The sequence below is a fragment of the Sorghum bicolor genome, chromosome 2 (assembly GCF_000003195.3).
Source record: "Sorghum bicolor cultivar BTx623 chromosome 2, Sorghum_bicolor_NCBIv3, whole genome shotgun sequence".
Taxonomy (NCBI): domain Eukaryota; kingdom Viridiplantae; phylum Streptophyta; class Magnoliopsida; order Poales; family Poaceae; genus Sorghum; species Sorghum bicolor.
The window spans coordinates 55390882-55414065 of NC_012871.2; the positions used below are offsets into that span (position 1 = coordinate 55390882).

The 23184-nt window shown below is 44.2% G+C and overlaps 2 protein-coding genes and 1 non-coding gene across 3 annotated transcripts; all 3 read left to right on the top strand.

Moving 5' to 3' along the window:
* Positions 1963-4007, top strand: LOC8054590 (delta(8)-fatty-acid desaturase 2). Its single transcript, XM_002460032.2, has one exon. The coding sequence runs from the start codon at positions 2127-2129 to the stop codon at positions 3519-3521; it is 1395 nt and encodes a 464-aa protein (XP_002460077.1). The 5' UTR covers positions 1963-2126; the 3' UTR covers positions 3522-4007.
* Positions 7903-7974, top strand: TRNAD-GUC. The gene has a single exon. It is a non-coding gene; the product is annotated as a tRNA-Asp (tRNA).
* Positions 9127-13202, top strand: LOC8055540 (serine carboxypeptidase-like 17). Its single transcript, XM_021453306.1, has 13 exons — positions 9127-9724; positions 9825-9970; positions 10284-10360; positions 10457-10579; positions 10737-10833; positions 10976-11016; positions 11134-11238; positions 11388-11468; positions 11566-11739; positions 11823-11894; positions 12121-12353; positions 12489-12534; positions 12714-13202. The coding sequence occupies exons 1-13, from the start codon at positions 9549-9551 to the stop codon at positions 12795-12797; spliced, it is 1455 nt and encodes a 484-aa protein (XP_021308981.1). The 5' UTR covers positions 9127-9548; the 3' UTR covers positions 12798-13202.

A 23184-nucleotide genomic window follows, 5' to 3' on the forward strand; every position in this document is an offset into this window, starting at 1 on the left:
TACGTAAGTACATTACCTTAAGTCCTTAACATAAAAAGTGCATACAAAGTGACATACCGTATATGTAGTGTCACATGCATAGTCAGCCTGATTACAAGTCAAGTTTCCATACAAAAGATGGTTACATGGGCCTCGTTACTAGTTTAAACATTTTGTTCGCTTAGTTAAAAAGACATGCTGATTCTACCTTGTGGTAGATGAAGCCGGATATAAACTATTTCTTTATCTAAAAAAAAGTTAAAAAGACATACTTAAAAGTACCATGACAGATAAACCAGAGGTTTATAAGTTCAAATGAACATAGTCAATTGTGGTCATGCTGACCTTAATAAAAGTACTACAAAAGCATGTCGTACATATACAAACTCATGAAAGATTAAGTTTTTCTTTTCTGCTCCTACTATCCAAGGCATCACAATTTTTTTTTCTCATTGCAATCCTTCTTCGCAATGGCATGGATGTTGAATGGGCCGGTGTGCCTGTGTGCGTTTGGGTGGTGTGTGTGTGTGTGTTTCAATTTGTTTTCTTTTTAATTTCTTTTCTTCCCTTTTTAAATATATATCAATGTATGTCCCTATTAGTTTTTATCTCTCTACTTCCCTTTTCTACATATTCTCTCTTCACATCACAAACCTATTAAAATTGAGTTTAGTAACAAATAATTACACACATGATTGAAAAACCATGCAATGTTTCTTTCTTTATTATTTTATTAAACAACACATGCATACAAATTTTGTTGTGACCTTGTGTAAACCAATTGTCTAAGGTTCTATCACCCTTTGTTGATCGTGACCATCTCCTCCAATCTTGACCCCTCTCCTCTCCGCCACTGATTAATTCACCTCCATCATCAAATGTTCCATTGTCGTGTACACTAATCGCTTCCAAGATCCATCACCCACTCTAAACGAGGATGAGACAAAAAATGAATGATTAGGGTATAAGTTTAGTAGATCGTGGTTCGTCCAAAACGGAGAATATATGTAGTTGAGAACGAACTTGGATGTGTGGGTGATCAATCAACTAGAGATGTGGAAATCTAGAGAAAGAACCCTAATTGCCTAAACTATTCTTTAACCTTGAGTCGCCCTAAGAACCTTAGGCACTAAGGATCTCGAGTCTTTCTCACCCCTGTTTCATTTTTGCTTTTTTGCAATGTTTGTTTCATTCTTTATTGGATTGCGCAAACAAAATTCAAGTTCTCGACTTAACATAAATACTTATTTTTTATTTTAGGATTTAATGATGCTATTTTTGCAGTGGCAAGCGATGTGTCCTCGATAACGAGATGCCTATGGTAACTTCGTCATTCTGAGATTTGTGAGTCCAACTCAGTGCTTCGAGAGTGCTTATAAGTTAGGGTGTTGTGTATACATATATATATATATATTTATAAGGGTGATTGTATACTTAACGAGCATGTGGTGGCTTTATAGATTTTAAGATTTATTGATCTAACTAAATTCTTTAAATTTGCTCATAAATAATGTTATGACTTTATGAGCGTTTGCCCGTTTGTACTGTATGGTAAAAAAGATTCCTATTAGGGCCTTGTTTAGTTGCGAAAAGTGAAAAGTTTTCGGTACTGTAGCATTTTCGTTTGTTTGTGATAAATATTATCTAATCATAGACTAACTAGGATCAAAAGATTCGTCTCGTGATTTACAACTAAACTGTGTAATTAGTTTTTGTTTTCGTCTATATTTAATGTTTCATGCATGTGCTACAAGATTCGATGTGACGGGGAATCTTGAAAACTTTTTTTTGTTTTCAGGGTGATCTAAACAAGGCCTAGAGTGCGACATGTAATGCAGTGAGAAGAAGACAAGAAAAGAACGGCTGTCTTCCTATTGCTCTCTCTCGAGGCCCTACTTGCGCGAGCGCGTGTGATCCGTCAGGCCGTAAAAACCCGCTACCCGCGGCCTCGCTTTGGACCACCCAACAACCAGCCCATCAAAACAGCGAGATGACACGGATATTCGGTTTTTTTTTTCTTCCTTTCCTGCTCACAACAAAACACCACCGCCACGGCGCCACCACCACCACCACCACCACGACCTTAAGATCCGATCTCCCCCAATTCTCCCCGCCCCAAATCAGCACCACCCCGTCCGGGCCGCGCAATGCCGCCCTCTGTCGACGCAATGCCGGCCCCCGGAGGAGGAGACGCCGCGGGCGCCGGCGACGTGCGCATGATCTCCTCCAAGGAGCTCCGCGCGCACGCGTCCGCCGACGACCTCTGGATCTCCATCTCCGGCGACGTCTACGACGTCACGCCCTGGCTCCCCCACCACCCCGGCGGCGACCTCCCGCTCATCACCCTCGCGGGGCAGGACGCCACCGACGCCTTCGCCGCCTACCACCCGCCCTCGGCGCGCCCGCTCCTCCGCCGCTTCTTCGTCGGCCGCCTCTCCGACTACACCGTCTCCCCCGCGTCCGCCGACTACCGCCGCCTCCTCGCGCAGCTCTCCTCCGCGGGCCTCTTCGAGCGCGTCGGCCCCACCCCCAAGGTCCAGCTCGCCCTCATGGCCGTCCTCTTCTACGCCGCGCTCTACCTCGTCCTCGCCTGCGCCACCGCCTCCGCGCACCTCCTCGCGGGGGGGCTCATCGGCTTCGTCTGGATCCAGTCCGGCTGGATGGGCCACGACTCGGGCCACCACCGCATCACGGGCCACCCGCTCCTCGACCGCGTCGTCCAGGTGCTCTCCGGCAACTGCCTCACCGGCCTCAGCATCGCCTGGTGGAAGTGCAACCACAACACGCACCACATCGCCTGCAACAGCCTCGACCATGACCCGGACCTCCAGCACATGCCGCTCTTCGCCGTCTCCCCCAAGCTCTTCGGCAACATATGGTCCTACTTCTACCAGCGGACCCTCGCGTTCGACGCCGCCTCCAAATTCCTCATCAGCTACCAGCACTGGACCTTCTACCCGGTAATGTGCGTCGCCAGGATAAATCTTCTTGCGCAGTCCGCGCTCTTCGTTCTCACCGAGAAGAGGGTACCGCAGCGCTCGCTTGAGATCGCGGGCGTCGCCGCATTCTGGGCTTGGTACCCGCTGCTCGTGGCTTCCCTGCCCAATTGGTGGGAGAGGGTCGCGTTTGTGCTTCTCAGCTTTACCATCTGCGGGATTCAGCACGTCCAGTTCTGCCTCAACCACTTCTCGTCCGATGTCTATGTCGGCCCACCCAAGGGCAATGACTGGTTTGAGAAGCAGACGGCAGGCACGCTCGACATCCTGTGCCCTCCCTGGATGGATTGGTTCCATGGTGGTCTGCAATTCCAGATTGAGCACCATCTGTTTCCCCGCCTACCTCGGTGCCACCTTCGCAAGGTCGCGCCGGCCGTGCGTGACCTTTGCAAGAAGCATGGGCTCACTTATTCTGCAGCCTCATTCTGGGGCGCAAATGTGCTTACATGGAAGACACTCAGGGCTGCTGCATTGCAGGCCAGGAGCGCCACAAGCGGTGCCGCCCCGAAGAATTTGGTCTGGGAGGCTTTGAACACCCATGGATGAATGGGATGAGGATATATGAACTGAAGGCAGCTTGTGGTGTTCAGCTTTGTGCCCATGCGATTGTCTGATTGCTTCTCAGTTATTTAGAGATACTATTGATCATTTAACCCGACTGAGTCGGGTTGGAATTTTCGTGTTGACAAGTGACTGTCTATCCAGTTGAAGAGTTGATGCTTCAATTGTCTGGTTGTTCGCCGGCTGTTCTGTTCTCCCTATCATGGTAACTATATTATGATCCTTGCTTTAAGTCATGAACCTCTGTTTTAAGATTATGTCCATTCGATTTTGCTTGCATTGCCAAGATTGTGGATGCTTGATGTTCATGATGTTGTAAGCTTAATGAACGGCTGGTTATATTATGTAGTACCCCTGTATTCTCAGTTGCTATGGCAGCTTGATTTTCTCTTTGAAAAACTAGTATGTATATGACAATCAGTGATCAATTTATCAATATTCCTGCAGCTTTTCCATTTTCTGCTTTGTTCATGACCTTTTTTTTTTTTGGTCCTGTAAAGTGATGCTGTCTTTGTATAATTGTATTTCGCTTATGCATTACTCTAATGAAAGTTGAGGTAACTGATAGTGACCCTGTCATACAGCCACTCTTCATAACTTTTACTTTGGACAGTTTGTTGAGTGCTTTGTAGAATCGGTTTTTTCTTATACCGGCTGTGTTGTGAAGTTTATCAGATTCACCTACTCAGCTAACCTTCTCAATCTTCGTATATGCATAACCAAGGCAGGCAGCCAATATAGTTTCTGCATTTACTGCTACTGCTACTTTTATGCAGTAAGAAAATCACAAACCTGAACATGATATACAGATGTGCATTGTGGTTTTTCTTCCATCACGTACCGTGCATGTCCAGTGTCCGGACCAGCTTGCAATGCATTGCTGTAATGCTGTGTGTGGTCTGTGGCCTGTGGGAAACGCGTACAGCTCGTGATCGTGTCCGGTTCCTGAGGTAGCCCCCCTTGGTTTCTGGATCTTGGACCATCCCCTGTCTGTCCTTTGAGCCTTGATTCTTCAATTGTGGTTCAGAGATGCAGCACATGTAACATGTCCTGGCATACTCAAGGACCCCTGTCTTTTTGTGTAACAGAAAATAGCTTTATGGCATGTACGTAGAGGGCTCCATGTCTTGCTGTCAAGCTAGAATAGCTCTTTGCCAGGTAAGCGTACGTTGTGCCATCCCTGAGAGAGATGGAGCCGTGGAGGAAACCATGCATCTTGGTCGACTATCTAGTAGTAGATTTTTTGCGTTAACATTGTGATAAAACAGTTAACTTGTTCAAAATCTTGTGGGAAAAAAAAAAGAACTGGGCCCAAACAATAACATGCTAGTAGCTGAGAAATGGAATATCTGCTATCGACTGAATGGCCGTGCTGGCTCCATGGAACAGGGGAATGCAGCTTCATCAGATGGAGATGGCGATACCATGCGTCCATGCCGGCTTCCCCACGGAGGCTGAGGACCGAATAGATGGCAACACACGCCACCATGTTGATGGAACCATGCGCATCGGCGTTTTCTTCTTTTGCAGAAACAACAAACGGGTAGTTACGTATTATTATCATGCTTCAGAAGCGTTCAACATCGCGATGTTTCATTGGAACAAGCTTCTTTCTCCCTATGGCTTTGCCTTGATACCATTGCCATGGTCCATGGACTACTTGCTGCCCACCTATGGATAAAAACAGACCGGATACGGATAGATATCACCGATATTATATTTGTTTTCATATTTCTGGTTGAAATCAGATTCAAATATGGATAGTGTCAGCCATATCGGATATGATACAATTAGATGTCGATATTATAAATATGCAATTTGAGTATTCGGATACTTTTTTTTGGACTCAGATACGGATAGGTATCAGATGTTGAATATTTGGACTCAGATATGGATAAATTTGAACCACTCCAAACAGATTCGGGCTCTGTTCGCCATACTTTTTTTTTCGCCACTCTCCACAATAAATCACGGAACTCGTGTGTCTGTTGATGCCTCCCGGCTTGCTGCAGCAGGTAGGCATTCGTCCATATTCTATGGGGACGGGAGGCAAAATATCTTCTCGCCGGATGCCTCGACCTCGAGAACCAATCTTGGGAGGATCGATCACGTCCACTTGCTCCCTAATCTTTGCAAGAATCTTTTAGTCTTTTTATCATGGCCTTTTGAGGACACAGAGCATCCTATCCTACACGGACGACGGCGACGACGAGGCAGTGGCTGTACTTGTAAAGATTCCCAGGTCACTCAGCACGTGATCTGTGCTACTGCTTGCTATTTCTAGTTTTCACACATTGTGATCTACTTACACATAATTTTAGGGCAAACCCGACAGCAAGAGCTCCTAACTAGCTCTAAGTCAACATTTCCAATAGTGTTAACTTTTAGCAATTACTCTTAGTATGATTATTAGACAAAAAAAAGACTCTCATATGATCTTATAATGTATGTAAGATTCTAGCTCTTGACCAAGAGCTAGATGTTATCTATCTTCTAATAAAAAAATATATATATAATCTTAGAACTAGCTTAAAAGTCATTGTTGGTACTACATCATTCACAGTTTGCCAATTACCATGGCCCATGGTGGCTTTGGCTCTGCTCTAGTCATCTGTTGCTTTTCTTCTTTGTTGATCAAAGTTTTTTTTAGGTATAATAAAAAATTGGTACAGACTGATGGTGAACAGAGAAAAGACGCATAGAAAATGCAGTACTCTATTGCTGCTTGATACAGTACGTCTTGATATTTTTTTTGTGAGACACGGTTGAAACGCAGATACTCACATAGACTAGCGAACAATTACTACTATGAACAAGATCCTTGGTACTCTAAAAAGATTTGGATTTTTTATATCTCTATACTTAATAATAAATAGACAAAAACTCTAGCTATTTTTTTCGTCTATCTATTTTTTATTCTATCTCCGTCCAACTACGAAATAATAGAGAGTTTCTTTATCCGAAATTATAATATGTAACTCATACTCATACGAGTTAGAATAGTTCGCACCTAGACTAATATGGAGTAGAAATCCTAAACTAAATAGATTCCTCACATCCTAAGTACTCTAAATTTTGATGTGGATCTACCCAACAAGATCCTTGGTGCCTTGCTGATTGGTGGGAGGATGCGGCGACCAAGGTGCCAAAGCAAGAATGTAGAACATTTAATAGTGTTTATTTACATTGTGTTTGAAACTTGTGGAAGGAAAAGGAACATGAAGATTTTTAAAAATAAGCACAAAACGTCAACACAAGTCGTCTCATTGGCCAAGAAAGATACTGTAAGACGTAGGGTCATGCATATTGTGCGATAATAAAACAATAAATGTATGGGCGGTGGCTATTTGTGTTTGGTCCTATGACCAATACGTTTGGTACCATGGTTGCTGTTGTATATAAATCTATTTTCTTTCTTAATTCAGTGTCAGAGCACCTGTCTTTTCTTTTCAAAAAATAAAGACGGTCTACGAGTTCGTTGTCATCCGATTTGACTAGCAGATCACCAAAGTTCGAACTAAAGACGATTCATTGTGTTCATCGGATTTGATTAGCAGGTCACGGAAGTTTGGAACTTGACGCTACGATATCATCGGATTGTTCTGTCACGCATGACGTCAATATCCAACTAGCGATAAGGATGAGGGAGTTGGAGTAATTAATAGATATAAGGATAAGGCCTTGTTTAGTTCTGAAAAGATTTTGGATTTCGGTACTGTAGTATTTTTGTTTTTATTTGACAAATATTATCTAATCATGGACTAACTAGGCTCAAAAGATTTATCTCGTGATTTACAGTCAAACTGTGTGATTATGTGCCGCAAGATTCGATGTGACAAGAAATCTTGAAATTTTTTTGGATTTCGGGTGAACTAAACAAGACCTAAGAGTGCGACTGTTCATTCACATAGATCCAAGTGATGGAAACTTAAAGTCCACACGTGTTCAGTTCTCTTTAGCTGACGACAAGAGCATAGTATCTCAGTCTATTCAGAGCAGAGTGAATAAGATGGCAGACTCTATTTGTTGAGTGCTTTCACTTAAATCCCATTCAAAGCAAAGTTCACTCAGTTCAGTAAAAATATGAAATTCATACTCCTAAATTAAATTATCATTCTCTTACTGATAAAACATGTGAACTAGCTAATTCACTCCGAAAAAGAGAAGAAATATCTCTGTTAACAATCTATGCTCTCATCGGATTTGATTAGCAGATAACCGAAGTTGGAACTAAAGACGCTACTATATCATTCTCACTGGTTTTGGTTATTCAGAATACCGAAGTTGGAACATCGGATAGTGTTGCTACGCAAGACTTCAACGTAATTCTTACTAGTAAGTTACCAACTGATTCGTAATCAGCAAAGTCGTTGTAGTATAGTGGTGAGTATTCCCGCCTGTCACGCGGGTGACCCGGGTTCGATCCCCGGCAACGGCGCTTTTTTTTTTTAACCTTGTGAGATTGAGACACCTATTATGGGTTATCGTCCAATGGGCCTCTACATCGTAATGGGTTTCTCAGAGTGCCCTGTTGGGCCTGAACGAAATAAAACAGCACAGCCCCTGCATTGCATCTGCATGACTGCATTTGGTAATTTTCGTGGCCGTTCATCGCTGTGCCTGCTCCTCTCGATTTTGAAGCAACTTCTCTTGATTTTTGTGAATCACTAACGCAAACACATTCACCTTTATGCACCAACATAGATGTACACCTGTAACCTTTACTGAGCACAGTACATATATATTTTTCTGAAAGACCAAACCAACAGTTGTCGAGATCGGTGAAACCAACGCAGACGTCTCGTCGACTCTCGTACGTCCTGCGTTTTCCTTGGCCTGAATCCAAGCTGAAATAAAACTCAGGGTCCTTGGCATAATAAAAGTTCATGATCGTAACTTTTAGCAACTAATAATGAGACTAAAGTACAACTGAGGACTAGTCTTTAGGCTAACTCGTGTACAATTTGTTCGACAATTCACAAAACCATTATTTAGATCAACTTGTGTACGATGCATTCTGTTCTATATATAACAGGTTTATTGGACTGAAAACCACATCCAGAATGCTACTGGATCCTTCAGCAAGCTCTGGCAAAATATGATAATAAACAATATCCACAAGGTGACTGGCAAAAGAACAAAGGCTCCAGAGTAAGGTCGCTGCTGGGTGCTGCTTTGAGCGAAAAAAAGAAGTAAAAAGCAAGTCTTTTCGAATTGAAGAACTATTACTCTACTTGGGACGAAAAGATTGATGCTCCCATTAATCCTCCCAATTTTGGAGCTATTTAAGTCAAACTATTCATTGAAGTAATAAAAAATAGTATCAATACTTATGTTAGCAAATTAATTATATTCAACAGATCTTAACTAAGTAAATTTGATCCATAACTGAGTTGAAAAAACATGATCGCAACTAAATCATGTTGATGGAATCGAGCTTATGCAACAGATCTGATCTGATCAATATAAAATTCTATCCTGCATATAATTTATGAGAAAATATGAGCATGAAATTAGAAAATTGTGGATAAGTCAGTTCTAAAATAAATAAAAAAACGAGACCGGAGGGGACAGCCCCCCACCGTATATCATTAAGAAGAAAAGACAGTTCTAGTTGACAAGCAACATGAAATCGACACATGAACAGCAAAAAGAAAGAAAAAGAAATGTACACGGTCCCACATTACTTAATGTGAAAAAGAAATGAAGAAGTGATGAATCTCAATGGCCGTACTTTACAATATCCTTGTACATCCATTTTCGCTAAATCTGCTAGCTTTTTTTTTTTATCGGTAAATGCCGCTAAATCTGCTAGCTACTCTGGTGGGCTAATATTTTTTTTTTTTTTTTTGTGAAACGTGCTCCAACACGTGTGAGTGTGACCTTAAAAGTGGTCTCAAATTGAGTCCGGATTGTATACTAATAATAATAGTAATAGGTGATGAAGGCTGGAAAGAGAAGCAAAGCCCGGTTGCCGACTTGCGCAGGACAACACATGAACAGTTGAACACTATGAGAGGAAGGAGGTTCACCGGCGAAGAACTCCGGTGGTGGATGCTGGCCATCTTGTTCCTATGCTGCCGCTTGAGGTCTCCTTCGTCCCCATGCCTGATTGCCGCCGCGGACGAGCTCGTCGTCACCCATCTCCCCGGCTTCCAGGGACCCCTCCCCTTCCAGCTCCGAACAGGGTCAGCTCTGCCTCTGCATGTGGCTCTGAGCCGTCAATAATAATCTCTTGGATTTCTATCACCGTGATTAGCTATGGCTCACCGGCCGGCGGGCGTACAGGTACGTGGAGGTGGACGAGCACAATGGCGTCCGTCTCTTCTACTACTTCATCCTCTCCGAGGGCTCCCCCGCCGACGACCCAGTCATGCTCTGGCTCAGCGGCGGCCCTGGATGCACTTCCTTCACCGGCCTCGTCTACCAGAATGGTGCGTATGGTAGCCTCCTCCTACTGATGGTTAATTCAGAAAGGCACAACACAGTTATGCTACTGACACTGACATTGGACAGGCCAAAATGTGCATTGGCAACTTTGGTACCTCCTCTTCACATAGGAGATGCTTATGCTTCATTGGATCATGTAGTTGTAGAAAAGCTCATCAAGTATAGTTAAAAAAAAATATGGCTTGATATATTATTAGAATTCATTTGTAAAAGTCTGCTTTATTTGTGTATACTGAAATAAGATATACTACTGCACAATCTTAACGATGATTTGTGCATCCCTAAAATAATTTGCAGGCCCTCTCAGTTTCGACATTGACAGCTACATGGGTGGCCTGCCTAGGCTGGTGTACAGACCGGAGACCTGGACCAAGGTTAAACTATTTAAATGCAGTCTGTTATTTGGCAGAATATGGAGCTTCTCATTGGATTGAATTCGAATCAGTCTAACTAATAGCATGGTAATCTAGGTGAGCAATATCATTTTTCTTGATTCCCCAGTTGGAGCTGGATTTTCATACTCTGTCAAAGAGCAAGGATACAATTCAAGTGACACCAAAGCTGTCAATCATATTCTCATCTTTCTGAAGAAGGTTCTATCCCCTGCTTCTCTAATTTCAATCCCGTGCGCATCTATATATTCCTGCTAAACATAAACTGTGGTAGGCTTGTCACAATAATAACTTCAGTAAGCAAAGATGTCGAATTGTAAGTTGCGTTTTGTGTCTTTCTTTCTAAATAACTTTGCAGTGGTTTGAGGAGCACCCAGAGTTCTTATCGAATCCACTTTACATTGGCGGTGATTCATATGCTGGTATGATTGTGCCTACCGTCACCTCTGAAATTGGTAAGGGTAACATTCCTCCTCAGCTTTCAGTTTCTGTTCCTTTTTTCCTTTCAGTTTCTGTTACTTTTTTTTTCTGGTATGTGTTTTTTTTTTGTCCCATGAATAATTTGATTTTGCGTGATGATGCCTTTGTCTTTTCCAGGTTTGAAAATTGTTGGAAGTGAACCTGCTATGAATCTAAAGGTTTGAAAATTATACTGTCAGCAGCAAAAAAATATAGAGGGAAACTTTGAGTTCCCAACCTGCAATCCTATTTTTGCAGGACAGAATTCCCCTATTAATTTTGCATGTAATATTCAGGGCTACCTCGTTGGCAATCCATTCACAGATTTCTCAAACTTTGATGAGCCATCAAAAATCCCATTCGCTCATAGGATGGCTCTCATATCTGACCAAATGTACGAGGTAAGAAGGGTAGATTTAATTATAGACATTAAAGATTTCTGGTTGTAACCTGCATGCTTTTCTGTGTTGCTGGGTATGCACTGAATATTTCAAGAGTGACTATAAACGGGTATCCATATTATTGATGTTGTCTTATTTGCAATTTTCAGGCATACGAGAAGAGTTGCCGTGCAGGAGACAGCAGGCACCAAAGCATTCAGTGCACAAACAGTCTCAATGCCATAGATGAGGCATGCCCGCTAACAGATTATTTTCTTATGTTTTCCTATGGAATTTGAGTGGCACAATTGATGAACGACTGACACGCAGTTTCTTCTATTTTTGTAGTGTGTCAAGGGAATATCTGAGTTTCACGTTCTGGAGCCCAACTGTGCTTATGCAAGCCCTTACCAATACAATGTTCTCAAGTTGAAGACGAGTTCAGGTGTTCAGAAGATGCAGCAGCTACTAGACTCCACTATAGAAGGGCTTCACTTGTCTGAGATTTCTACACAGTGCAGAGTTAAGTGCCAAAATGAGGGTTTAATGTCCTTAGCAGTACACCATTGTTTGCGTGACATTTCACATTATACCATTCTTTGCAGACAATGCTATATACACTGTCCAGATTGTGGGCAAACAATGCCACAGTGAGAGAGGCTCTTGGGATTCACAAGGTACGAAAGCCTGAAGCTGATGCAGAACAGCCTGTTTCTGCATGCTTCCGAACATTACTATGGCCAAGATCATGCCAGATTCATTAGTAACACGCTACTGGCACTATTTTAAGTTGTTTTGAACAGTACTTGTGCCCCCTTTGTTCCCTCCCAATCTAATTCATTATGATTTGTAAAGATAAAGTGGCTGTATTACTATCTGGTATAATTATGCTCTACAATGCAGGGAACAGTTCCACTATGGTTAAGGTGCAACAAGGGCATAACGTATGTGAAAGATATTCAAAGTTCAGTGAAGTACCATTTGGATGTGACCACCAAAGGATACAGAAGTCTAGTTTACAGTGGTGATCACGACATGGCTGTACCTTATATTGGCACGCAATCCTGGATTAGGTCCCTTAATTTCTCTGTTGTGGATGACTGGAGACCATGGTATGTTGATGGGCAAGTTGCAGGGTAAGTCAATCTTTTTCCCCTTCATATTAAGAGTACTTTTTACTGGTGCCCAAGAGGAACAAAGATATGCAACTATCACCCTCAGAAAAAATGCAACAGTCAGTCTGACACTAGATATATACATGTTATGTGCAGATATACAACGTTGTACTCAAATAACCTCACATTTGCAACAGTGAAGGTAAGAACATTGGATGTTCCTAGTTTCATCTGAACTTCCAACTAATTGCTCATTTTCTTGGTTTGCTATATCAAATGCCATGGTTGCTGTATGATACGATGTGTAGTTAAGAAGAGCCACACTGACCATATATAGCTCAGAGAAAGAAGACATAACTCTGACCAATTTGGTTTTTGCAGGGTGCTGGGCATACTGCTCCAGAGTACATGCCAAGGCAATGCCTTGCTATGCTTTCAAGGTGGCTTGCTGGTCTTCCCCTTTGACTGCTGCATCGCGTTCGAATTGCATTGCAAAATAATTCCAAAGAACCTTTGTAAGGGTTTTGTGTCCTAAAGAACTGTAACTTCTGTATAAACATGTGTTGGGGAAGCAGTTCCCCTGACGTTATTGCACACCATGGCATGGTCACCGACAGGTAGGCCCCGGTGTTCATGGGTCCACATGTCAGTGACCAAGTCATGGGGAGTTTGCATCAGAGGATCCTCGTCCGCATTCAGACAATCGGTGGCACTAGCCTTTTCTTTTTTTTCTCGATCACGCAAAAAGTTTGCACGTCTTTGTATTAAGATAGAGAAAAGTTTAATATAACACGTCTTAGTGACGACCTAAGGAGTTTGTACATGGACGCTCAGACCGACCCTAGTGAATATTGCACTGGCCTTTTCTTATCACTGTAGTGTGCATATTGCACATATGTAATGTATACTAGTATAGAGCCCGTGCTAACGCCACGGTTCGTTTCAGAGATGCATATGAAAACAACTAACTGATGATATTTTATTTCATAGTTTAACTTTCATACAATATAGTATATGACCATGTATACAATTCGAAAAACACTTATGCATAAAAGGTATAATAAAGTTATGTCTTGCATTAACCATCTAATTTACTATCTGATTAAGACCTTAAGCATGCCTCAGAGATCTTAGAAATTTCGTCAACTCATTCATTTGCACAACTCTTCTCAATATCCAGCAAAAATTCCATCCTTAGTGATACTGATACCTTACTTATATAAAATATGAATTCTAAAAAAAATTAAGACAGGATTGGAATAGTGTACTTATATTAATGCAAATGAAATAATGGGGTAATTTAGTTCATCAAATAATTTTAGTTTTTTTCTATCATTTTGTATAATGGAACTAAACATCATACAAATTTGTTGGCATAAAAGTAGCTATTCTCCATTTTGGATCTTGGCCTCAAGAGGCAAAAAAATCCCCAAAAAGCCTCAAGAGACTATAATGAGGGTGATAAATTCTGCATTTTAGATGTAACAAAATATAATAACCCTAAAAATTTTAGCATTTTTCATTTCATTATTCCAAAGTAATTGCTATTTTGCATTTTGTATTCCATGAGAAACTAAACATGCCCTAAATAAAATATGAAGCCCAAAAACAAAATGGTTCGGCAACATGGTCCAAAAAAAATATGTAGCACCTGCTCTATATGTTCACATGAGGGCAAATAAAATGGTTTCGGTATACCTATCATTATTCACCTATTCAGGACATCTTTGTAAACAATATTCTTGGTGTTCTTCCCTATAGGATCAAATTCTTCTTTGGTTTAGCCAAAATTCTTGTTGTTGATCTTGATACCCCTATGATAAACCAACATAAAACTGTCCATGTGAGAACACGGGTTTGGGTAGGTAGATCCCAATATTAGGGATGGTTTGTCCCAATATAATAGAATTGTTTTCTATTAAACTTGAAAGGAAGAGAAATATCATCCAAGAGAGACAATGGGAACCTTGGTATGAAAACTCTTTTCCGTGCATGCTGTCCACCAACAAATCTCAGCAACAAGTGCATTGTCTTGTAATGCTCTGACCATAAACCTTGTTTATATATGGTTTATGTAAAGATGTACTCAATCCATCCCAAATTGTAAGTCGTTTGACTTTTTTAATATCAAGTTTGACCACTCGTCTTATTCAAAGTTTTGTACAAAATATCACTTTTTTTTTGTTGTGTATTGGTTTATTAATAAAAGTTCTTCAAAAATGACTTAAAATTTGACTATATTTGCACAAAATTTTTGGAATAAGACGAGTGGTCAAACTTAGGGTAAAAAAAGTCAAACGACTTACAATTTGAGATGGAGGTAGTATATATCAAGCCGGATTTTTTAATGACCTATAGATGCCGTTATAGTATCTTGCGCATGTCGATGAATGATTCCACCATTATTTCATAAGTTTTTATTATGCAAACAAGGTTATTAAAACTTGCATCACCAGGAAAGCACGATGTGCTTCCCGCTGGATCCTGTTTCGCACGATGAAGGCGATGGCGCCCGTACAGGGGTTGGAATTTCAGTACTGCAAGATGAATGAAAATTTAAATCCTCAGCTTGCTCTCGGCGTGATTGCCGTCTGTATCAAACATATATGTGTCGTGTCCTGCTCGCCGCGCAGGTTGCCGCGTCCTTGCTCAGCTGCCCACCGTGGCCTTTCGCGTCACTGGTTGTGCGGAATCGGAAGGATGCCGTGTCCAAGCTCTAGGTGAAACCCGTTAGCGTCGTCCTCGGCGATTCTGGCGCCCGGGCCTAGGATCGACGCGTTGCCAGCGAAGCAGGAATGCAGGATTCTCGTCCTCGACCAGTGATAGCGGACTTCTTTGTCGGCGGCGCAGGGTTCGAGCGTGGGTGTTTTTTGCGTTGGAGGAAGTGAGTTGAAGCTCGGCGGTCGCGCGCGTTGAACCCTGATGATGATGATGAGCGTTGAAGCCCAGAAACAATCCTGTCCACAGGATTGGGTTGAATCTTGAGAGGGATGTTTTTTAGCCCTTAGATTTTAATGAAGGTGATTTTTTAGGTGCATTTTCTTGGGTTTGAACTCTCTCAGCGGAGGACACCATCTTGGGCGGATGTAGTATAGTTTTGATTGATCCATTATAGTAGCCAAGCATCGTTCATTTGTTGATTTGGTGTGAGGCGGCACTTCTATTTATAGCTGAAGGGGTATTTTTTAGACTAATCTAGATTTTAATCTAGATTTTCTTTTCTCGTACCAATACCAATTCGGATTTTCTTTGAGGTCAATTCAGCTCTGTATTGTACAAGATTTGCATTGCATGTGGCCATGCAACAAACCAATCTATTTTTTCTTTTGCCGACATGGGGACCGGGGGCAGAGCTATCTGTAGTATGCAACTAACCGATCCGGATTTATTGTCGGATATTTTTTATATGAACGTGAAGGACGCTAGGCGGACAGATAAATCTTCTTCTTTTTTAACAAAACCGAAAAGGACAGACATTGGGGTGGCGGACAGAAAAAATTTGGCAAACTGAAATTTTCATGATTAAGTATTGGGAGAAAAGATATACAATAAATAACTTGCCATATATACTGACTATCTTTGTATTCTTTGCATCAATGATTTGCATAAACAAAATAAAGATAATACAGCAGCCGATTCATACACCCTGTTTCATTTTTCTGCTAGCATTCTAGCAAATGGAAACCTCGGAAGTGTGGTATGCAGTGTCTGCAGATGAATCCTCAAAACCAGAGTCCTCTGCCGACAAATCCAAGTCGCCATAAGCTATTTCTTCAAGGGAACGGACCGAGGCAGTAGCAGGACTACGCATCTCCGGAAGGATGGGAAGCTCGGCATCCTGACGTCGCAGGAGATCCATGGCCTGTGCGATCGGCGGTCGCTGGCTCTGGTCGTGATGCGTGCACCAAAGGCCCGCGACGAGCACTCGCCTCATCTGCCGGTCGTCAAACTCACCATCCAGCCGCCGGTCCGCCGCTCCAAGAACGGTGTTGTTGTGGTACATGTCGCGGACCCAGTCAATAAGCAGCACCGGACTAGTCGCCGTTGCGTTTGGTCTTGCGGCAGTCGGCCGCCGGCCGCAGGCGAGCTCTAGGAGGACGACGCCGAAGCTGAAGACGTCGGCCTCCGCGCTCGGCCTCCCGTTGTTGACGAACTCCGGGTCCATGTAGCCGGGCGTCCCTGCCACGACCTGTGCGGTGACGGTGAGCGAGTCGGTTTCGGTCCCGTGGTCGACGAGCCTCGCCACGCCGAAGTCCCCGAGCTTGGCGTTGCAGGATGCGTCGAGCAAGATGTTGGCAGGCTTGATGTCCCCGTGCAAGACGCACTGCTCGCACTCCGTGTGGAGGTACAGTATGGCCGAGCCCACACCGAGCGCAATCTTGTACCTGTGTTAGCACAAATTCAAGATGAAAATCTGAGATAAATGGTTGCGTGATCCGTAATTCACTCGACGAGTTTGAGTACCTGTACCTGTCTGTCCAAGCTAGTAGCCTCTGAGGATCGTGGAGGTGCTTGTCGAGGCTGCCATTGGGCACCAGCTCGTAGACAAGCATGAGGCCTCCGGCCTCACCGGACCATCCGAGCAGCTGGACAATGTTCCGGTGGCTCAGCCTTGTGTAACCGAACTATATGAATACGATGAACTGATAGTGTGATTTAGGTAGAAACTCGGTCGCCGCCGGCCGATCAACGAGATCGCCGGTCGCCGCCGCCGCCTTCGCCCTTAGGCACGGTTACAATCGTGTCCGAGTTCGCCCCTCTGTTTTCAACGTTTACCCGTACATAGAAGAGCCTCGATGGGCTTGCTCGCGATTTGGGCCACGCAGGGTCCTTAGGTCGTCCAGTTTGGGCCGACTGTCTTGGAGTTGGGCTTCTTGGATCTCTTCGGCCTTCCCGCCTGATCCGCCTTGGCCTTCTCTGTTGGCGTAGAGGAGCTGGAGGTGTTGCCGGTGACATCCCTCCCTCCTTTAGAACCAGCTTGTCCCCAAGCTGGAGTCCGAGGGAATAGCTGACGAAGGGGTTCTTCATCTTCCCAAGTGGAGAGCTCCGGCGGAAGATAGGACCAGCGCACCAGCACTTGGGGTATCATGGTGTCATTAAGTTGATGAAGGCGACGTCCCAGAATTGCTTGAGGTACCTGCATCTTGTTAGTGATATCAGGTAGTTCTGTACTGACAGGGGTAGAAGGAGGAACAACCTTTTTCAACCGAGAGACATGGAATACTGGATGAATGAGGCAATCAGGAGGTAACTATAACTTGTAAGCTGACTGACCAATTTTGTCCAGCACTGTGAAAGGTCCAAAGAAACGAAAAGCCAGTTTGTTGGAAGACCTTGGTGCCAGTGATGTCTGAACATATGGTTGTGCTTTCAGATAGATAGAATCCCCAGGAGTAAAAGATCTGACTGACCTGTGTTTGTCAGCTTGATGTTTCATCTTGTTCTGTGCACGAGTCAGGTGTTGGCGAACCAGAGACTGCATCAGAGACCTTTCTTCTAACCATTCATTGAGATCATTGGAAATACATGCTTGTGAAATGTCAATGCCAAAATGTCTAGGTTCATGCCCATATAAGACTACAAAAGGACTCTTGCCAAGTGAAGAATGGTAGGAAGTGTTGTACCAGTATTCAGCTAAAGGTAGCCACTAAGACCATTTGGTTGGGCAAGTATGCACAAAGCAACGTAAATAGGTTTCCAAACATTGATTTACTCTTTCGGTTTGGCCATCAGTTTGGGGGTGATAAGCACTGCTCATTTTCAGATCTGTACCCACCAGCTTGAATAGTTTCTGCCAGATATTACTGGTGAAAACTTTGTCTCTATCAGAGATCATGACATGTGGAAGGCCATGTAGCTTGAACACATTGTTCAGGTAGGTGATGGCAACTTGGAAAGCAGTGAACGGATGGGATAGGGTCACAAAATGAGCATATTTGGAGAATTTATCAACCACCACGAGAATGCAGTTAAAGCCAGCTGACTTTGGTAAGCCTTCAATGAAGTCCAGTGTGACTGTATGCCAGGCACTATTAGGTATTGGTAAAGGGGCTAATAGGCCTGGATAAGCAACCCTCTCATTCTTGGCTTGCTGACACACAGAGCATTGTGCCACAAAATTCTGAACTGACTGTTTCAGCTTGAACCAAGCAAAAAGTTGTTTCACTCTTTTATAAGTAACCTCAAAGCCAGAGTGACCCCCAATAGCACTGGCATGTAAGGAGGTTAAAATCTTGTGTTGCAGAGCTAGGTTAGAGCCCACCCAAATTCTCTGTTTGTATCGGATTAGGCCATCCTGGAGTGTATAGAGGCCCACTGCTGAAGTTATAGAAAGTTCAGCTAATAGTTTGACTGTTTGTGGATCAGTGTTGTAAGATTCTTGTATTTCTTGAAGCCATAAAGGTCTGACGACTGAGATAGCTGAAATATCATAAGATGGAGCTGAGGAAACTCTAGATAGTGCATCTGCCACTTTGTTGTCAGCACCTTTCTTGTAGACAATGTGATAGGATAACCCCATGAGTTTAGTCAATGCCTTGTGTTGGATTGGAGTAGACAATTTCTGATCATCCAAATGCACCAGACTTTTTTGGTCAGTGAGGATGGTGAAAGTAGAAGTCTGAAGGTAATGGCGCCAGTGATCAATTGCCATGAGAATGGCTAAACATTCTTTTTCATAAGTGGAGAGACCCTGAGCTTTCACTCCAAGTGCTTTGCTGACAAAGGCTATGGGGTGACCTTGCTGTTGAAGAACTGCTCCAATCCCTTTAGCTAATGCATCTGTTTCCACTGTAAAGGGTATGGAGAAATTTGGCAATGCCAATACTGGTGCTGAAATGAGAGCCTTTTTGAGGGCTTGGAAAGAAGCTTCAGTTTCAGAAATCCAGATAAACAATATGCCTTTCTTCAAAAGGTTTGTGAGTGGTTTACAGATGAGTCCAAACTGTTTGACAAATCTCCTATAGTAACCCACCATGCCTAGAAAACTTCTCAGCTCTTTGATATTCTTAGGTTGTGGCCAGTCTTTGATAATTGTGATCTTGCTGGGGTCTGTTGCCACCCCTTTGGAACTGACTATATGGCCCAGGTAAGTTAGTTGCTGCTGAGCAAAAGAACACTTGGATAATTTCACATGAAAGTGGTGGGTCTGTAAAATCTTGAGAACTTGGGAAATGTGCATCAGATGGTCGTCCCAAGTTTTACTATAGATGAGGATATCATCTATGAAGACTACCACACATTTTCTGAGGAGTGCTGCTAGGATGAAATTCATCACTGATTGGAATGTGGTTGGCCCTCCTGTGACCCCATAAGGCATAACTCTGTATTCATAGTGCCCATTGTGAGTTTGGAATGCAGTTTTGAACTCCTCCCCTGGAGCCATACGAATTTGATGAAACCCAGAACATAAATCTAATGAAGTGAACCAAGAGGCTCCTTGTAGCTCTTCTAGGAGTTCCTCTATGATTGGTAGGGGGTATTTGTTCTTTTGGGTGAGGGCATTGAGACGTCTGTAATCCACACATAAGCGCCAATCACCAGTTTTCTTCCTAACCAGTAGGGCTGGAGAAGAGTAGGGACTTGTACTCATCTGAATCCATCCTTTAGCAAGCAGATCTGCTATTTGTGTTTCAATTTCTGTTTTCTGTGCAGGATTGTATCTGTAAGGCTTGAGGCAAAAAGGTTGAGCGCCTTCTAACAATGGTATGGTGTGATCCCCTAGTCTTGGTGGTGGAAAGGATGATGGTGGTGAGAAAACTGACTGGAATTGGTCCAAAATTCCTTGAAGATCAGGTGGTACTGCCTGTTGTGGTTGCACAACTGTGTCAGAAGCTTGTAATTGTACTAAATACAAGAGAGAGTTTGTTTTTTCCAAGGCCACCAATTGATTGTTGCTGACAGGGGGTCCTAGTTGAGTAGCACTAGATATGCCATGAAGGACCACTTCATGCTTGTTATATTGAAACTTTATCCATCTCTCAACCCAGTGAATCTCCATAGGACTGTACTGGCTCAACCAGTCCATACCCAGGATGATGTCATAACCTTTGAGTGGTATGATTTTTAGTGTAGAACTGAAGGTGTAGCCCTGAATGCCCCAAAGCTGATTCTTGAGCTCGTGAGTGCAGGTAATAAGTTCACCATTTGCCACTTGGACTTTAACAGGTTGTTTTAATGGAAACCAAGGTGAAATACCCTGAGCAAGCTGATCACAGATGAAACTGTGTGTACTACCAGAGTCAATCAGCATGAAAACCTCCTTGCCAAGCAAATGACCTCTTAATCTGATAGTTTTGAAACCTTCTATACCATTAACAGCTTGTAATGATATAGCCATAAGATCATCTCCAGAATCAGAATCTTCAGGTTCCTCATGTGGCTCCTCATTGTCACTGAGGCAACTCCAAAATTCTTCCATGGCATGAAGAGAGACATTTGGAGGACACTTATGGTTGGGTCCCCACTTTTCTCCACACTTGAAGCAGAGGCCCTTGGACCTTCTGTAATTCTTCAGAGCTTGAAAGCTTTCATCAGTAGAGGACTTGGTCTTGGCTGGTTCAACAGATCTCTTATCTTCTGAGACTTGTTTGGAATGAGTCCAACCAGTAGCTTGTACAGGCTTGACTGCATCGTTGGAGGTCTTTTTGGAAGCATTGCTTGACTCAAATCGTTTAGGGAGTGAGTCTTGAGTAGCTTCTTCCTGCAAAAGGGCCAAAGAACTAGCAGTATCCAAGTCCTGAGGTCTATGCATCATAACAGCAGTTCTAACATCTTTTTTCAAGCCATCAATGAAACGATTAGTAATGACTGAATGGGGAAAAGCCTTATCATGGGCCAAAATGTGATGAACAATATCACTGAATTGCTCCACATATTCAGTGACTGTGGTGGTGTGTTTAATGTGAAAGAAATGGCGAAGTAGGTGAGTGTGCTCATCCTTATCGAAACGGTTGCAAATAGCAGTGACAAAGGTATCCCAATCCATAGAATTAACAGGATCATTAAGAGTCTGAAACCATAAGGCTGCAGAACCGGTAAGACGCATAGAAGCTAAACGCACCCATAAGGCTGGCTCTGTGTGGTAAACATCAAAATAGGTTTCACATCTCTTGATCCAGAGTTTCGGGTTTGTTCCATCAAACTTATGAAACTCCAACTCAGGAAAAGGCGTGATAGGTGGGTAGGGTGGGTAGGGATAGTAAGAACGGTCACGATGCCCATAACCCGCCGCATGAACTGTAGCAGAAGCATGTTTGTGGGGGAAATTCGCACCTGTGACCGGGGCCGTTTCCGGGGCAATGGTGTACACTGCCCCGAAATCAGCACCCCGGTGATGATGTCCCTTGCCGTGGTCTAACGACCCGGGTGCCGCCCTATGCGGGTGAAGCTCCAGATGGGCAGAGCTCGGCCCCTTGCTGCCTGGTGAGATGAAGTGGTCTTCCCGAATAGCCGCCGTGAGTGAAGGTTCAGCGATGGTGACCTCTCCAGACTGCTCTTCGGGGGACGGATCAATCGGTTGCGCATGAGGAAGTGAGCTCAAGGCTCTGTCGATGCGCTCACCGAGATCCATCACTGCGTACTCTAGCTCGTGCACACGGTTGTCGACTTGTGGCTTCCAAACCATCAGCTCCGTCTTCAATGTCTTCATCTCCTTCATCGAACTCTTGAGATCATCGATTCCCTTGGAGTTCTCGCCCAACAGGGCCAAAATCTTCCCCAACTGCTCCTCCGGTGTCGCCATGGCCATCTGCCGCCGCGTGAGGTACGCGTGCGATGCCAGAATCGAGATTCCCCACAAATCAACTCGCGGTGTTTGGGAATTACAGAGAAATCGCTAGCAGCAGCAGCTCACTGACCACTAGCAACCTCGATCCGACCCGAAACGCTTGCAGAGTCGACCGATGGGTTTGCGGAATCAGCGATTTGGATCGAGCGGCTCCGATACCAGATGTAACCGAACTATATGAATACGATGAACTAGATAGTGTGATTTAAGTAGAAACTCGGTCGCCGCCGGCCGATCAACGAGATCGCCGGTCGCCGTCGCCCTTAGGCACGGTTACAATCGTGTCCGAGTTCGCCCCTCTGTTTTCAACGTTTACCCTTACATAGAAGAGCCTCGATGGGCTTGCTCGCGATTTGGGCCACGCAGGGTCCCTAGATCGTCCAGTTTAGGCCGACTGTCTTGGAGTTGGGCTTCTTGGATCTCTTCGGCCTTCCCGCCAGATCCGCCTTGGCCTTCTCTGTTGGCGTAGAGGAGCTGGAGGTGTTGCCGGTGACACCTTGTCATGACCTTCACCTCGGCCTGAAACTCCCTCATCCCCTTCGCCTGCGCCTGCAGGGACGACGATAGCACCTTGATGGCCACGTGACGCTCCTGGTCAGCGAGGAAGCCGCGGTATACTGCGCCGAAGCCTCCTCTGCCAATCTTTTCCGCCTCGGCGAACCCATGAGTCGCGGCGGCGAGCTCACGGCGGCGGTACCGTCTAGGCGCCGAGGGGCAGATGAGTTCTTCAATCTGCAGGATGAGATTCTCGTCTGTTTCCGACTTGCTACGCATGCACCAGAGCACAACTCCTGCGATGGTGCAAGTGCAAAGCAGGCCAAACAAAGCCAAAGCTGCTGCAAGTGCAACCGCGGCTGCTCTACTAACTACGCCCACGCGTGGCTCTTGGTGCAAGACCTGTTGTCGTCGTCGTCGGCGGCGGCGGCGACGAATGAGGCTTCTCGTGGTAGAGCTGCCCTGAGAGCCCAACAGTTTTCTGTGTCCTCCAGGCGGTGGTAGCGTTTTGTGCCTCCCCGTGCTTCTAAGCCGAGGAAATGCTCCCCTCTCTGAACTCTGATTCCCAAT

What these genes read in the sequence shown, in the direction of transcription:
- LOC8054590 (XM_002460032.2), top strand. Translation starts at nt 2,127, where the DNA reads ATGCCGCCCTCTGTCGACGCAATGCCGGCCCCCGGAGGAGGAGACGCC.
- LOC8055540 (XM_021453306.1), top strand. Translation starts at nt 9,549, where the DNA reads ATGAGAGGAAGGAGGTTCACCGGCGAAGAACTCCGGTGGTGGATGCTG. An exon ending in TTCTCATCTTTCTGAAGAAG is followed by an intron (nt 10,580 to 10,736) that starts GTTCTATCCCCT and finishes ATAACTTTGCAG; the next exon opens with TGGTTTGAGGAGCACCCAGA. An exon ending in TCACATTTGCAACAGTGAAG is followed by an intron (nt 12,535 to 12,713) that starts GTAAGAACATTG and finishes TGGTTTTTGCAG; the next exon opens with GGTGCTGGGCATACTGCTCC.